General features: G+C 39.5%; 1 protein-coding gene across 1 annotated transcript in view; it reads left to right on the top strand.

The window, feature by feature from the left end:
* The window catches only part of LOC145690507 (uncharacterized), a 95576-nt gene extending 92278 nt beyond the window's left edge, over positions 1 to 3298 (top strand). Inside the window, exons 6-7 of the mRNA XM_081765456.1 lie at positions 661 to 749; positions 2595 to 3298. Coding sequence (XP_081621582.1) covers positions 661 to 749; positions 2595 to 2884 — 379 coding nt within the window. The 3' untranslated portion in view covers positions 2885 to 3298. The remainder of the gene's footprint in view (positions 1 to 660; positions 750 to 2594) is intronic.
* Positions 3299 to 15673: the final 12375 nt, after the last annotated feature.

Here is a 15673-nt window from a genome sequence, read left to right as displayed (position 1 = left end):
ACATGTTAAATTTTTTTTAGTACAACTAACTAGTCTCTACATAGTGGATATAAATGCTGTGCTTGAATACGAAAGATAAGATTTAAAACAATCTGAAAAGGTAATATGAAAAGGTACTTACATTGTAGTTTCTAGCAATTCTGATAGTGGTAGAGCAAATCTTGGACTCTAAGCAAATGGTAAACAATTCTATGACGTTTTTGATGTCGTAGTCGAGCAAATGATGTACTCAATCCAGGGAGTCCTTTTGTATCAAATGTTAGAATATATTCTGCATGCCTTTCATATTTCCTTGTTTGAGAATTTTGTGTTTGTCTTGTAGAAAAAAAGTAAGTTTTGAGCTTGGTAACAACACTTAGTCCATTCACTTCAGACATCTGTTGTTTTACATTCAAACCAGACTTAAAATATTTACATGAATTCACAAATACAAAATTTGAACATTTAGAAAATTTGAACATTTATAATTTTAGTATACTACAATGTGATCAATAAATCATGTTAACTGAATTCACTGCTCTTCTGATGCGTAAAACCCCGTCAGTGTATTAATTATAATGTAATCATGTTGTTTAACATTGTCTTTTAAACCGACTAATTTTTAGTGCATAACGTTATTATAACGCATAATGATGTAAATATTTTTGATTCTTTTTTAAGCGGAAAGTTTTGGAGAAGACGACGAAGACCGGGTGATTTTCCACGGCAATTGGAAGAGCCACAAGCTACATTTGTAGCATCCTACAGGGGTAAGTATCACGTTTCTTCCTTATAGTTCAATGGTTGTCCAATAAAACAATGGTTTTTCACATGGTTCAATGGTTTTTCATGGTTCAATGTTTTTTTTTTTTTTCTGTTTACATCTCTAATGTTGATATATATTTGTTAACAATTTGTAGTATGTATTCATTTATAGCATATTTCATATTCATATTCAGTCTTTAACAAAGCAATAATACTAGCAACAAGTTGAAATGTCAGTTTATTATTATTATTATTTAATCTTGTTGTTTCTATACTACCTATACAAATCGTATTCGCCTTTGGATTGCAAATTAAGATGAAACTGTATGAATACAAAATGTGTCGTGTCAATTCCCTACTTTGTTATCGTTTGCCGTTCCAACATTATCTTATAACCCACAACTACCAAGTCAAAGATAAATGTATAATTATACTAAAAAATGGCTTCTTATAGCACTAATACAGATTAATGTATTGAAGTGTTTGAAACTCTATCATGAAAGTTATAATTAATTCTTTAAGACATATTTAGATACAATCTATAACTCCGTGTGCGGAAGATGATGGTGAAAAGAGAAACACTGAAATTCTGGGTTATGTGACCCCTGCATGAGCATGGTGGGAAGAAAACTTGTTTTTATTCTCAGCTTATCTGGAATGAATGATAGTACTGTTTAATGATGATAATCGAAAGTGCTCATAATATATTTATGCTTTTTCAATTTTTTGCAATAAAACTACGAAACTACAACTTATACTTTGTTTTCATGTATCCACAATGTAATTAGTTTGTTCTATTCTTATACAGGATTGAGCAGAAACACTTGACAACTTTAAAGTTAATTTTTACTAATGAGCTTTTAATAGAATAGTTATTCTATTTACACCTATTTAAAATTTTACTTTCCATGACCTCCAATTATAATTAGTCTCCTTAAAAGCTTTATTATACATTGTTTCATTAAAAAAAAATTAAGCAGATGAAAAATGAATTAATCCACGTTATCTGCAGTTTCACTCTGGACCATTAGTCGATACTTACATAAAAATAATGTTGCAAGATAGTTGCAAGATACGGAACTCTTGCCAAGTAGTCATTACAAAGTTTCTTAAAATACAATAAGTAAAATTACTTACAAGTAGCTAGCATTGCACTGGAGTTTAATAATGTTGATACGCGTTGCTGATGAAGTTATGTAGTTCTACATTAATATGGACAGGATACAGCAACAAACCCAGGTGCTTTGAGATGATGTATGGCAATATTCACTGATTATATTGCCGAAAATTGTCAAAAGTAACACTTTATATTGGCAGTTTGGCTTGCAGGTTTGTTAGTGGTAGTAGACCAAGTTCACTTTGAAGTTTTCGCTTTCTGGTTTTCAGCTTTTGTTGTTATAGTAGCTAATCACACTCATGAAACCTTTCAGGAAAGCTTCTTGTACTGGTGGGTAAACCAACTGGGACTTTTTTCAATCTGCTGATGTGTCTGCAGCTTTATTACGTACTAATCAAACCAGTTGCTTCCGATTTGCGTTGGAGAAATACTAAGTATTTCCGCTCATATATAATGATGTGATATATTGATATGCTACGTATATAATAAAGATTTAAAGAGGACATATAGGTTACGTTTTTGATGGATACAATCCTCTTAGAGGAGACACAGATGTATGACTTTCTGGATATATATTTTCTCAAACAATTACTTCAGTATAAACACTTTTATATGTACACTGTCTTTTGTTTAATAATAATAATAATAATAATAATAATAATAATAATAATAATAATAATAATAATAATAATAATATACACTTTTATATTTATTGTGAATTCTTATTTCTTAGTTTTCAGCTCACTCAATGGTATTCCTGGAATGGACAGATCTCCAACGATTTTGTCACCCAGTACATCGTTTCCGTCTCAAGTTCTGCATCCCCCAACGTGTACAGGATTATTTGTGCCAACAATGCCTGCTCCACCGTCGGCTCCTCCACCTTACGAAGAAGCTCTTAAACACAAGATAATTCTGAGTAGCTACCCCGTGGTTCCTCTTATGACTGGCCCTCCACAACCCTCAGCCCCACCAAATCCTCAGTTCATTCTAGATACCAGTGCTCAACAGTTAACTAACTAAAAACACTCTTGATGGTGGTTCACAACCCCTTCCGAAGAACCAAACCTGGACATTTTTTAAAACTTAAAAAAGGACTGAATTGTACATACGAAATGATACGACTGAAGAACAGGACTGATAAGTGTATATTGGTTTCTTTCTGTGTGGTATTTAGATTTTTTAAACACAACCTCTTGTACTTGAGAGATGTGCAGAAACAAAGACTAGAGCCATTATACAGGAAGTTGAATACAGGAGACTGATTTTTTAAGTTTTCAATGTATTGTTTCCCATGTTTTTATGTACGTTCTTCCAATTGACAGAAATATCAAATATTTGATGTTATTTCTACGTCTGTACATATCATATAGGTAAATAATTTTTTGTGATTAAAATACAAGCTTTTACTACCAATATTATGATCGTATTTTTAATTCGTCCACTTTTAAACACACAACTTTTTTATATTTCAAATTAAATTAAACATTTGTAGATAAGGTACAAATTGAATAAGGGAAGGGCAATTCTTACTAAAATTACGAGGATAAGGCGGAAAGTAAGTTTTCCTTGGAGGCTATGAACAAAAGTGTTAATCCAAGACAAATAATATACTACAAAAATAAAGAACAAGGCTTGCTTTATTTTTCTATATAAGAACCAAGGACGTTGATGCATTTGTCATATCGCTTTGTCAAAAAAATGTGTGTCTTGCATATGCAAAAACTCCTTCACGGTTGTCTTCACCTCGTTATTTGTTCGAAAGTGTCTTCCATTAAGAACCTTCTTCAGTGCCCGGAAGAGATAGAAGTCCCACGACGCGACGTGAGGACTGTACGGCAGATACGCAAGGCGCTCTCATTTCGAAGGCTATGAATAATTACCCTCAATTAAAATGAAAACTCGAATTGAATCTAAGTAAAGTGTCCATTTGACGTGAATTATTGGATCTGTAATTGATGAAATATTTCTGGCCTGCGGCTATTGGAACGTAATAGCTTGTGATTAGACTCATTTCCTATAATTAACAGGGTATAAATTATGCGGGACGAAGGACATATTATTATTTTCTTCTCTGATGGTTCTTCCCCAGGTAAAACAGTCCCCCGTTCGGATCTCCGGGTGAGTACTACTCCGGGAAGAATCATCAGAGAAGAAAATAACAATAACTTTCAATTCAGCATAGGCACCTGGAACGTATGAACTTCACAACCTGCAAGTAAACTTGAAAATTTAAAAAATTAAATTGATAGATGTAAAGTGAACATGGTGGGCTTGAAATGAGATGGTCAAGAAAAGGTGAGATAATGTCGGTAAATTACACAATATTTTATTCGGGTGGCGTTAAGGCCAAGAATGGTGTCGCGATAGCAATGAAGAACGAAGTAGCAAGAAGCGTAAGCACAATGAAATGCTGCAGTGACCATTTGATGTTTGTAAAACAGTACAAAATACAAAGTACAAAATCAGTGGATATTATAAGAATACAAGTGTATATACCAACCACCGACCATGATGACAATGAAGTCGCAATAATACATGATGAGATTAGTGACATATGCATCAGGAAGGAAGAGGTAAGGTCAATGCCATAGTAATGGGAGACTTCAACAGTGTAGTAGAAGAAGAAGCTGCGAATAAGGTGGAATCATTTGCTCTAGGTAAAGAAATGCACGAGGCCAAATGCTTATCGACTTTTGTAGGTAACAGAATATGGTGGTGACGAACACGTGGTTTAAGAAAAGAAAAACTAAGCTGTACACGTGGAAAATTTCAGGAGAAAAGAAACGCTACAAAATCGATTATCCTCTTGACAAGCAACGTTTCAGGAATAACGTACGAGACGTGAAGACACTACCGGGAGCGGACATTGATTCGGATCACAATCTCCCAGTAGCAGAAGTGGAAATCTGGTTAAGGTCAACCAAGCAAAATACGAGGAGAAATATAAAATGGAACTTAGAGCGACTAAGAAGTATGGATAGTGATGTGAAAGAAGAGATTGAAGAAAAATTCTCTGCAGTGGGCGATAGTAGGCAATGTAGAAAATTAAACAGATTCTACTTGACACACACTGCAATAACATTGGCAGGAAAGAAAGAGCACCGAGAAAACCATGGATAATTGAAGCAATGCTTAAGAAGTGGAGGAGAGCAGAAGGACGAAAAATCAAAGAATACAGAAAGCTGAATAATGAATTGAGAAGAGAGACGGACAAAGCCATCAAAGACATGCGAAGGAGGAAGGCCAAAGGAGACGACGACATACCAGCAGATTTGCTCAAGGGATTAAGAGACAATGCAATGAAAGTACTGATTTCACTTATTAACAAGATCTGAATAGCCAAAGGATTTTCTTAATGTTACAATGATTGCTTTACCCAAGAAAAAGCAAAGAAGTGCAGTGACCACAGAACCATTAGCCTTATTTTCCACAGTGGAAAGATCATTGCGCGCGTACTGAACAGATGGTTTGAAAGTAAGATAGAAGAGATGTTGGAGGAAGATCCATTTGGATTCCGGAAAGGAAGAGGCACTAGAGATGCTATTGATGAGAATTATATCGGAACGAGTCCTTGACGTAAAGGAAGAGTTCTATAATGAAATGCTATATTAACTTCAACGGCTGCAGGGTGCACGATTACGAAAAAAAATAATGAAGGAAGTGGGAGGCAACAAGACGACCCAGACAAAACTTATGAAAGAATGTTGTCTCTCACGAATAACAGTGGTTTATATGACATCAGATTCTACAACTTAAAGATTGTTGTGCGTGTTTTTCTACAAAATTCTTTTTATTAGCTTTCTCAATGTTCTGGTGTTTAGTGATTCCACTATGTTCAAATAAACTCCAATTCCTAAATCGAATATTCCTACACATCTTACGATGCAGGTGCTCAATGTATGTTCACAGCACCAAAAACTACTTATATAGATTATTTCAATTTTCCCTTTTAACAAATTGGTATAGTTATTTTTTACCTTTCATTTAAAAACCTTGTGATGAATCAGAGTGGTAACTGATAACAAACAAAAGGAGACACCCGATACACAGAAAGAATTCCCGCACTTTTTTCAATTATTATTTTAAGTAATGGGATACACAGGTGCGAAGAAAGTGTTGTACGAATTTTAGGGGATGCTATCTCTCACGAATAAGGTTTCTTAAATTTTAGTTTAATATGAAATCATCATCTCCTCTTCCTTTCGACTAGCATCATCCATGCATACTTTTCAGATTAAGATCAATGGCTTGCTGGATAACAACTCCTTTCAAAGATAATAAATAATAGTTCGATATAATACTGCTATCAGACCGAACTATAAAACTATACCAATTAATAACGTATTTATCTGAAAATTAATTAATTAATTAAAAAATAAAATGTATGAAGCGCGCAAGTAAACTTTTACCTCTGCTGCCATGTTCTGCAGAAAAGAGGTAACCCTAGAACTGAACTAAATAAAAGCAGAAACTTCACTTGACATGTTTCCAATGTTAAAAGACTATAAAGGAAGAGTTCTGTTTGTGCTTCATCGACTGGCAAAAAGCTTTCGACCGGGTCAATTGGATGAAACTTCTGAAAATACTTAAAGAAGTCGGAGTTAACTGGAGAGATTGATTTGCAACCTGCATCTAGGACAACGAGTGAATTTGTACGTGCATGGAGGAGAGACAAATAATGTAGAGATTGGAAGCGGAGCCAGACAGGGATGTAGTATGTCGCCCCAATTATACAACATTTACAGTGATTGTTTAACGAAGGAAGCATTAATAGGAACTGGAGATTTCAAGATTGGAGGGCATATCATTAATAAGATCAGGTATGCAGATGATATGGTTACTATAGCTACAACGGCAGGACTACAAAAGATGATTGACAAAATAGTTAACACTGAAAAACTATATGGAATGGAAATCACATCGAAAAATCGAAAGTCATAAGCATACCCCGTGGAAACGGGTCCTTACGGGTCAGAGTAAAACAAAGAGAACTTGAAGAGGTCGATAATTTCAAGATCTGGAAAGTATTTTGACGAGATACGCTTACTTATTGCAAGAAAGAGATTAATTAGATCAAGAATTGCCATAGCCAAAGAAGCATTCAAAAAATCAGGCCACTCTTAACTAGCAGGCTTAATATTGGACTGAGGAAGAAGAGTGCTCCCACCATGGAAAAGGCCGAACTCCCTTCGGTCGTTTTCAGAGCCATGGCTGACCCCATGAAAGATAGCCGTACCACAATCAATAAAGGAGGCAAGATGAAAGACGTTCGCGCCCGTACCAGGAAGCCACCAAGCGCCTCAGTCAAGGCAGTTACCAACCAATTGAGAGGCATGAAGTTCACAACTCTGGGAACAACCAGCATCCACCGCCGAGCGACACCCAAAGCAAAGAAACAGCAAAAGCAATCAACAACCAGGACCACCTCAGAAACGGATCCAGCCAGCAGTGCCCCCCCCCCCCAGAAGTGGACAACACCAACTACCCCCCACTGCAGACACCTAACCCGCAACCAGCAACACCAGACAACACAGATTCAATGGATGCCTCCACACCCGGACCTTCCACATCCCAGGAAGAGGAAGGGGAGTTCCAGCGACCAAGAAAGACAATGAAAAGAACTGCCTCTGGCCCCATCACATCCCTTTGTGATTTGCAAAACAAATATGGCCCCCTTGCAAGACACGACCAAGAAGAAAACAACATGGACACATGCCACCCTAGTGATGAAAACTTGCAAAATGATAACACCCAGGATCCAAGACAGTGCACGGGAACACCGCGAGGACTCCTCAACCTTCCAGCCAGAAAGGTTCCCCCCATATACATTTATGATGTGAAAAATCAGTTTGCGTTTGTGCAGTCCCTCGCGGCCACCCTAGATTCCTCCCCGGAAGTGTACAAGAACAGGGATTTTGTGAAAATGCATTGTGCTTCAATGAAAGACCTTGCCAAAGTGGAAGCCTTCCTAAAGCACGAAAACCGTCCATACGCGACAGAACTACCAAAAGCGTCCCGACCGCTAAAAGTAGTGATCCGCAAACTTCCAATGGACACCCCACCGGACAGCATCACGACTGCCCTCACTGAACTGGGCTACACAGTCAAAGCAGTCAGCCAACTGAGAGGTAGAGCCGACGTTGAGGGCAATAGACCCAAGTTTCCCCTGTTCCTGGTCACCCTTAACAAGCAAGCGGGAACACCTGACATCTACGAACTGAAGAGGCTGCTCTACTACAGAGTAGCAGTGGAACCCTATAAAGGAAACGACATCTTGCAGTGCCACCGTTGCCAGCGTGTTGGACACTCGCAGACTACATGTTGGGCGATCGCCAGGTGCGTTAAGTGTGGTGAATCGCATGACACCCAGATGTGCCAGAAGAAGACACGCGATACTGCAGCCAAATGTGTCAACTGTGATGGCGCACATCCTGCAAATTATCAGGGGTGCCCATACATACAAGCGGAAAAGAAAAAACGTGCATCTCGAAAGCAGCAGTTTCCACCAGTCAATGAACCCACACCCGACAGCCAGACAAAGCAGCAGCAACCACAGAAGAGCAGCACGCAGCAACGCCAGAGAACAACCGACACCTACTCCAAGAAGCTCCAGCCAGCAGCAGGAGATGCACAACCCGCGCCAAGCGCATCAACCCCTGAAGTAGAAACCTCTTCGGAGGCTAAAACAACAGAAGAACCCACCACTCTAACGCCAACAACTCACAGCGGCAACGCAACAGCAGCGCCCAAGCCAACTACCACAACCCAGACCGCCATAGACGCAGACCTGATAACATCCATCAAAGAAGTCCTGAACTTACTGACGGGCCTAAACATCAAAAGCTTCTTGGAGAAGCTTAAAGTAGGCCTCAAGAAGATCCAAGACGCCAAAGATCAAACAACCAAATTCACCACCATCCTAGAAGTTGCAGCTACACTACTGGATGATGGCGCACACTAAATCAAGAATAAACCGAGACATCAGAATAGCCTGTTGGAACTCCGAAGGCGTGAGCAGGCAACGAGCAGAACTCACCGATTTTCTCCAGAGGGAAAACGTGGATGTGGCCCTACTAAGCGAAACGTTCCTGAAACCCCAGCATAGCTTCCGCATTAGGAACTACACCATCCATCGTGAGGATCGTCTGGACAGAAGAAAAGGAGGCACGGCAATCCTAGTGAAAAACCAGATCGCCCACGACAGACTGCCACTACCAGCAATGCAGTCCATCGAGGGGACGGCCATCACGATCTACTCTCCAGACGGGCCACTACACATAGTAGCAGCATACAAACCACCAAAAGCCAGACTTCACCCGCCTGATCTTCAACTGCTCCGAAGACTAGGGCACCGCGTGCTTGTAGGAGGAGACCTCAACTGCAAGCACCCGGCCTGGAATTCCAGAACATCCAATGTGAATGGGCGCATACTCCACACAGCACTACGACAGATTGACTTCCTACCGGCTGCACCGCAGGAACCAACGTTTTTCCCAAGAAAGGGATTCCTCCCAGATGTCTTGGACATGACCCTCTCGGTCCACACAGCAATTCTAGAGGGACCCAGCGTCATCTATGACCTACTATCTGATCACATCCCGGTCATGCTCACTGTGGCGACAAGGCATCACGTTCCGGTTCGTCGAGTACCAGGAAGGATAGAAACGGATTGGAACGAGTACACCCGCCAAGCAGCCGAGTTGGTCGATCCAAGACTACCACTCAACAGCCCGGAAGACATCGACGCAGCTGTCCAACATCTAACCACAGCCATCAAGGTGGCATACCGCCGTGCAACAATAGAGCAGCAGACCACGGAAACGAAGAAGCCAGAGGACCTTCGTACTGCCGCATTAATCCAACCGAAGCGATGGGCTAGGAGAAAGTGGCAAACAACAAGACATCCCCAGTATAAGACTCTGTGGAACTTCCTGAACACAAGAGTCAAAAATAGACTGAATCGCATAGCAGCCAACGTATGGAACGCCAAACTCCTCGCAATGGATGTGCCGTCACCAGAATACTGGAAGTTGCTACGCAACGTGGCCCGACCGCAAGCACCACCACGCATCCAACCACTCCGCAGCCCACACGGTTTGGTACACGAACCGGAAGCTCAAGCCACGCTCTTCGCTGACCACCTCCAAGAAACGTTCAAGGAGAACACCACCCCACCGGACGCTATGACGGAAGCAGCAGTACAGCAGAGTATACAGACCCTCCAAGAAGACACACCTTTTCCACCTGAAGACTTGGCTACTACAAGAGAGATCCAACAAATCATCAGGAAACTGCACAACCATCCAGCTGCGGGCCCAGACAGGATACCACCACTGACCCTTAAGAAAGCACCAAGAAGAGCCATCGTCCTCCTGACCCGGATCACCAATGCCATACTGCAACACAGCCACTTCCCAGCAGAATGGAAGGAAGCCCGCCTAACGATGATCCCAAAGGCAAAAGGAACCAGAACGGAATTGAAAAACTATCGTCCCATCAGTCTCCTCTCCCACCTCAGCAAAGTGGTAGAGAGGGTAATCCAACATAGACTCCTGACACATGTGAAGAACCAAGATCTACTGCCATCTCACCAATTCGGTTTCCGATCAGGACATAGCACGACACTCCAGCTAGTCCGAGTCGTAGACCACATCACACATCAGTTCAATGAAGGAGGCCACACCCTAGGACTCTTCCTCGACATCGAGAAGGCCTTTGACAGGGTGTGGCACCAGGGACTTCTACACAAGCTTCATCAGGCGGGCTTCCCAACTTACCAAACCAAACTCATACAGAGTTACCTAACCGGGAGAAGATTCAGAGTCTCACACCTGGGACACACATCTGACTCCAGACCGATTGAAGCAGGAGTGCCGCAGGGGTCGTGCTTATCGCTACTGTTGTACTCACTCTACACAGCTGATATACCAACCACACACTCCACAATGGTGGCCACCTATGCGGATGACACGGCGATTTTTGCTAGCAATCACAACCATCGCTACGCAGAAGTCGCCATGCAACGTCACATCAATCAGCTGGAGGAGTGGACACGCCGCTGGAAAACTAAGATAAACCCCACAAAGACAACACTTGTGGACTTCACGAGGAAAACAAAGAAGAAGACCTTGTAACGAGTCGCCTTGAGGACACCCCCCGGCTCGCGACTCAATGGACTCGTCCCAAGATGATGACGACTAACGAGAAGCAAGGGAGAGTAAAAAGAAACTGAAAAAAAAGGAAATATAATTACAATATGTTATAGTCTTGTTTAAATCAAGCTAAATTTAACTGCTGTTATATATATACAGTAAACCCTCGTTAACACGAATTCCAAGGGACTGAAAAATCAGGAGTTCGTGTTAAAAGAATTCGTGTTAACCGGGGACACAAATTTCATTATTCGAATACATTTTCTCCATACATACGCACTACAGTATACAGACTATACATACCACTACAGTATATTATGTATGTCACAGAAAACACTAGAAATGGTATCGAGATGAGACTAAATAGTCTCGGTTCCAAATTCGAGACGAGACCAAGACTATTCTCTGTCTTGATACCATCCACAGAATTGTATCGAGACGAGACTGAGAGTTTCGGTCTCGTCTTGATTTCGAAAAGCACACCTCGATCTCAAATTCGAGTTAAGATCAAGATCGAGACTAGTTTCGGTCTCGGTACCATCCTATAAAAAGTGAAAACACTACAGTAAGTTTATTACCCTATCTTCGAAGATTTACAAAAAAAAGTTTCCACGCAGAAATCCAGGTCAAGTTATAAAATTGATAACTCCGCTAGCAGGGTGAGTATCGCTGGAAACGGAAAGATATTTATGATTGCTGTCACCAGTTTGGAGTTACAGGGGAGAGAAGATGTTTTGTTTCGAGCTGTTCAGCGCTTGACGGAGGACAGAATCAACACCTTATAAGAGAGGAAATATACCTGTTTCTGGTTTTTCTCTTATTTACAAGGCAATTTTTGTCTGTATAAATACTGTATGACAAAAACTGATCTGGAGTGAAATCTGAAACAAGAAAAATGACCTGAAAAAAAAAACAAAGGATTGAAAGTTCGTGTTAAATCAAAACCTTTACTGACTCAAGGGACTAAAAATTAGTTCGTAGTTCGTGCTAACCGAAATTCGTTTTAACCGATAAAACTTCCTATAAGATAACGTACAGCGATGCCGGGACCGAAATTTTGTTCGTCTTAACCGAGTGTTCGGCTTAAGCGAGTTCGTGTTAACGAGGTTATACTGTATTTATTTCCTTGTATCTTTGTCTGTTAGTTTTTTAAAGAAAAGAGAAAGAAGGAAAGTGTAGGAGTGCGCGAAAACTAGAGTCAATATGGAAATCATTCAAATTTGCTAGCGCGTCACGTGAGGGTTCGTAGTTTCGTGGTATGTGGTTGCCTTCAGCCCGCATACTCTTTCGTGATTCATCAACCGAGACGGATCGTAGATTCGTAGTTTCTTCGGACAGGATGGAACGTGGTTTCGTAGCTGTAGTTTGTCAGCCAGCATGGATTATTAATTCACGATTGCATGAGTGGTGACGGTTGTGGAACGAAACGTGTACAAGTCTTTGCATGGTGTCGTTGTTTGTGTCAGAGTTTAGCTGTGAAGTTAGACTGGGCCAATGAATGTATTGGGCATTACGGCAAAAGAGTGAAAAGTGTGGGAAAAAAAGTGCTTAGTGATATGAGTATAATCACAGTTTCTCAGAAGCTAGTATTTCTGTTATTTTTCTTTCTTGTTCTAAGCCGAAAGATAATAGAAGTATTGGAGCCGAGGCAGGAATTGAACGGGGGACCAAAAGGAGGTCAACTTGTGCCCGTTTAGGCTTAAATGTTACGAGTTTGTTCAAATAGCCAGTGTAATCTTTTGATTACTATAACTTTAGTTGTCTGGTTACTTTGTGGAGCATTTTTTTCCCAAAGGACGAACTCTATACATTTTTGTGGGACGTTAATTTGTAAAAAGAAAGGAAAAGAACTGAGAAACTATAGTTACTTGCTATGATGATTTTTTTTAATGCAGGAAGCTTTGCTCTTATTAAGCTCAACTGTTTATGCAAGTAACTGTTTGCACGCTGAAACTAAGTTTAGTTTGAATTTGGCGAGAGTTTTGAAAAAGGGTTTTTAGACCAAGTGCCGTTTGACCAATATATTTATTCGCTTCGAGTTACATCTCAGTCAGACAACGAAGCCAATCCCGTTACCGTGACACCACAAGACAAGGTAATAAGAAGAAAGAAAATTTGGGTGAGTGAATTTTTGATTTAAGTAGTATATGGGTCACTTTGTGAACAATTGCAGATTGGTTGTGGTTAAGGTCGTTTCCGCTTTGGTTAGGACGCTATTTTCATTTGCATTAAATTGCCACTGTAGGGATCTGTTTCTTAATTTAGTTAAATCCTCCCCAGATTGTAATTTAGAAATTAGTGGAATGATAATCCGGGAGTATAGATCCGAATAATTACGAAGAATATTAAGAGAACCGAGATTATTTCCTTGTGGATATGTTTATAACCTTACAGCGTGATTTTGAATCGTTAATACGTTCATATTGCATTCATTCTTGTTGAATGATTTCCATTAAGATTCTATATCGAGCCATTAAGAGTAAATAATTGGGTTTTTGATAAGAATTAAATACTGAAGGTTCATTGTGCGATATTTTGTGCATATTTAAGGTTAGAAATTGTGGAATTAATATACATTATGTTATTATTGAAAGTATATTTGAGTCGGTACAGTCATAGTTAATAAAATAGGACTAGGTACAACTTTAGTAAAGAGTTTTATAAATCGAATAGGTAGTTTATTCTAAAGAATTTTAAAAGAATAATTGAGATATTACTTTCTTAACCGAATTGATTGAAGAATCATTGAATTATTGAGTTGAATTCTCAGTTTTGTACAGTCGGTGACAAAAGTTAATGAAACGAATATTTTGCTAGTAAACATTGAAATTTGCTTATAACATTGAAAGTTGATTATCGAGACTGATTAACTTCAGATTTATTATTATTAAATATTTTGTTAATATTCGAGAAATTACCTTCAGACTTTATTTTATATTCAAGCGAATTTGGATTTGAATTTAAATATTGAGATTGTTGTTAGGTATTACGATTAAATTAACAGCTAATATATTTGAATTAAATTATTATAAATTTTGAATTGGATTTCTTACGTATTACTACGCGAATTATTAATATCTATATACATTTTTTTTATTTTTTTATTATTTTTATTATTGTTGTTATTGCTGATTTGTGCATTTATATTAATCTAACGTATTAGTATATATGCACAACCAACGCTTTGAAATAAATATTGTTATTGAAATATTGAAATCTGGTTGTTCAATTATTTATGATTATTTGCATATCCTATTTATTTGTGTTTGACATTAACATATTCACAAGGAACTTCAATCCGTCTAGTCTGATAAAGCTGCTTTGGGTTTATGTGTCTGTTCGGCCAAGACTCTTCTTTCAGGTTTGCTACTCGAGTTTAAATCGATTGTTGAATTTTTTTTTAGTAGAGACTCTCGATTTGGATTCGTGTGGCGTGACTAGGGGGAAAGGGTCGTTACAACCTACAGGCTCACCTGGTCAGGCACACCGCTTACTCTCCAGAATGAAGCAAAATACCTGGGAGTAACCCTGGACTACAAACTTACGTTCGCCAGACACATCTCCAACACCGCCGACAGAGCAGCTCAAAAAGTCCGATGGCTACTACCAATTCTCCTGAGCCCGCAGTTCGAACTCAACACCAGAAGGAACATCTACTCCACCTTCATCAGACCGACGCTACTGTATGCACACCCCGCATGGGAGCATGCGGCTGCAATTCACCATCGAACTCTCCAGACAATCCAAAACCGAGCAGCAAGGGCTATTACGGGTCACTCACGAGACACACGTATATCCCAAATCCACGAAGACCTGGAGCTACCACTTCTCAGTGAAACAAGAGGCATTCTATCCAGACGATTCTGGCAAGCAGTAGAACAGCACGACAACCAGCTAGTGGCAAACATAGGCACTGGAGACCCGCGACGACGAGTCTACAGAATGCCGCGCCCGCCGTAAAACAACAAAACTAATAAAAAAAAGAGAGCCAGCGACAGTTGCGGTTCTTCAAAGATAATACGAGTGAAATCAAAAGTCAATAAAAACAATTCAAAACAGATGGAAGGCAAGGGCATATGCCCGGAACTTCGTTCACTCAAAACCGCCACTACAAACGAAACGAAACGAAACGAAACGTTGGTCAGGTGCATTTATGGAATATTGGACTGCATGGCTCAGAGACATGGACATTACGGAAGTTAAAGAAATTTTTAGAGAGCTTTGAAATGTAGTGTTGAAGGAAGATGAAGAGATAATATGGATAGAAAGAATAACAAATGGAGATGTTTTAAAAAAGGATTGGAGAAAAGAGGACACTTTTAGCCAGTATCCTTCGTAGGAAGGCCAATTGAATTGGACACATCTTCCGAGGAAATTGTCTTCTTCATATCGCCATAGAAGGAAAGATGGAAAGAAGGCGAGGAATAGAAATGAAGAAGAATACGATTGATCAATGATTTGAAGGACAGAAGAAAATACTGGATTTAAAAGAGGAAGCTGAAAATCAAGAAACGTGAAAGAACATTTCCAGGTCTAAACCTAGAAAATATAATAATAATTTAAAAAAAACTCATTAGTCCCAGGACCAGCCAAAAGGCAGAATACTTAATAATAATAATAATAATAAATTTAGAAATATATATTCATTTGTTGGGGC

Source organism: Thermobia domestica, chromosome 7 (assembly GCF_964235325.1).
Source record: "Thermobia domestica chromosome 7, izTheDome1.hap1.1, whole genome shotgun sequence".
In the NCBI taxonomy this organism is placed as follows: domain Eukaryota; kingdom Metazoa; phylum Arthropoda; class Insecta; order Zygentoma; family Lepismatidae; genus Thermobia; species Thermobia domestica.
Note: the sequence above shows the minus strand (reverse complement) of the source record. Positions and strands in the feature narration are given on the sequence as shown.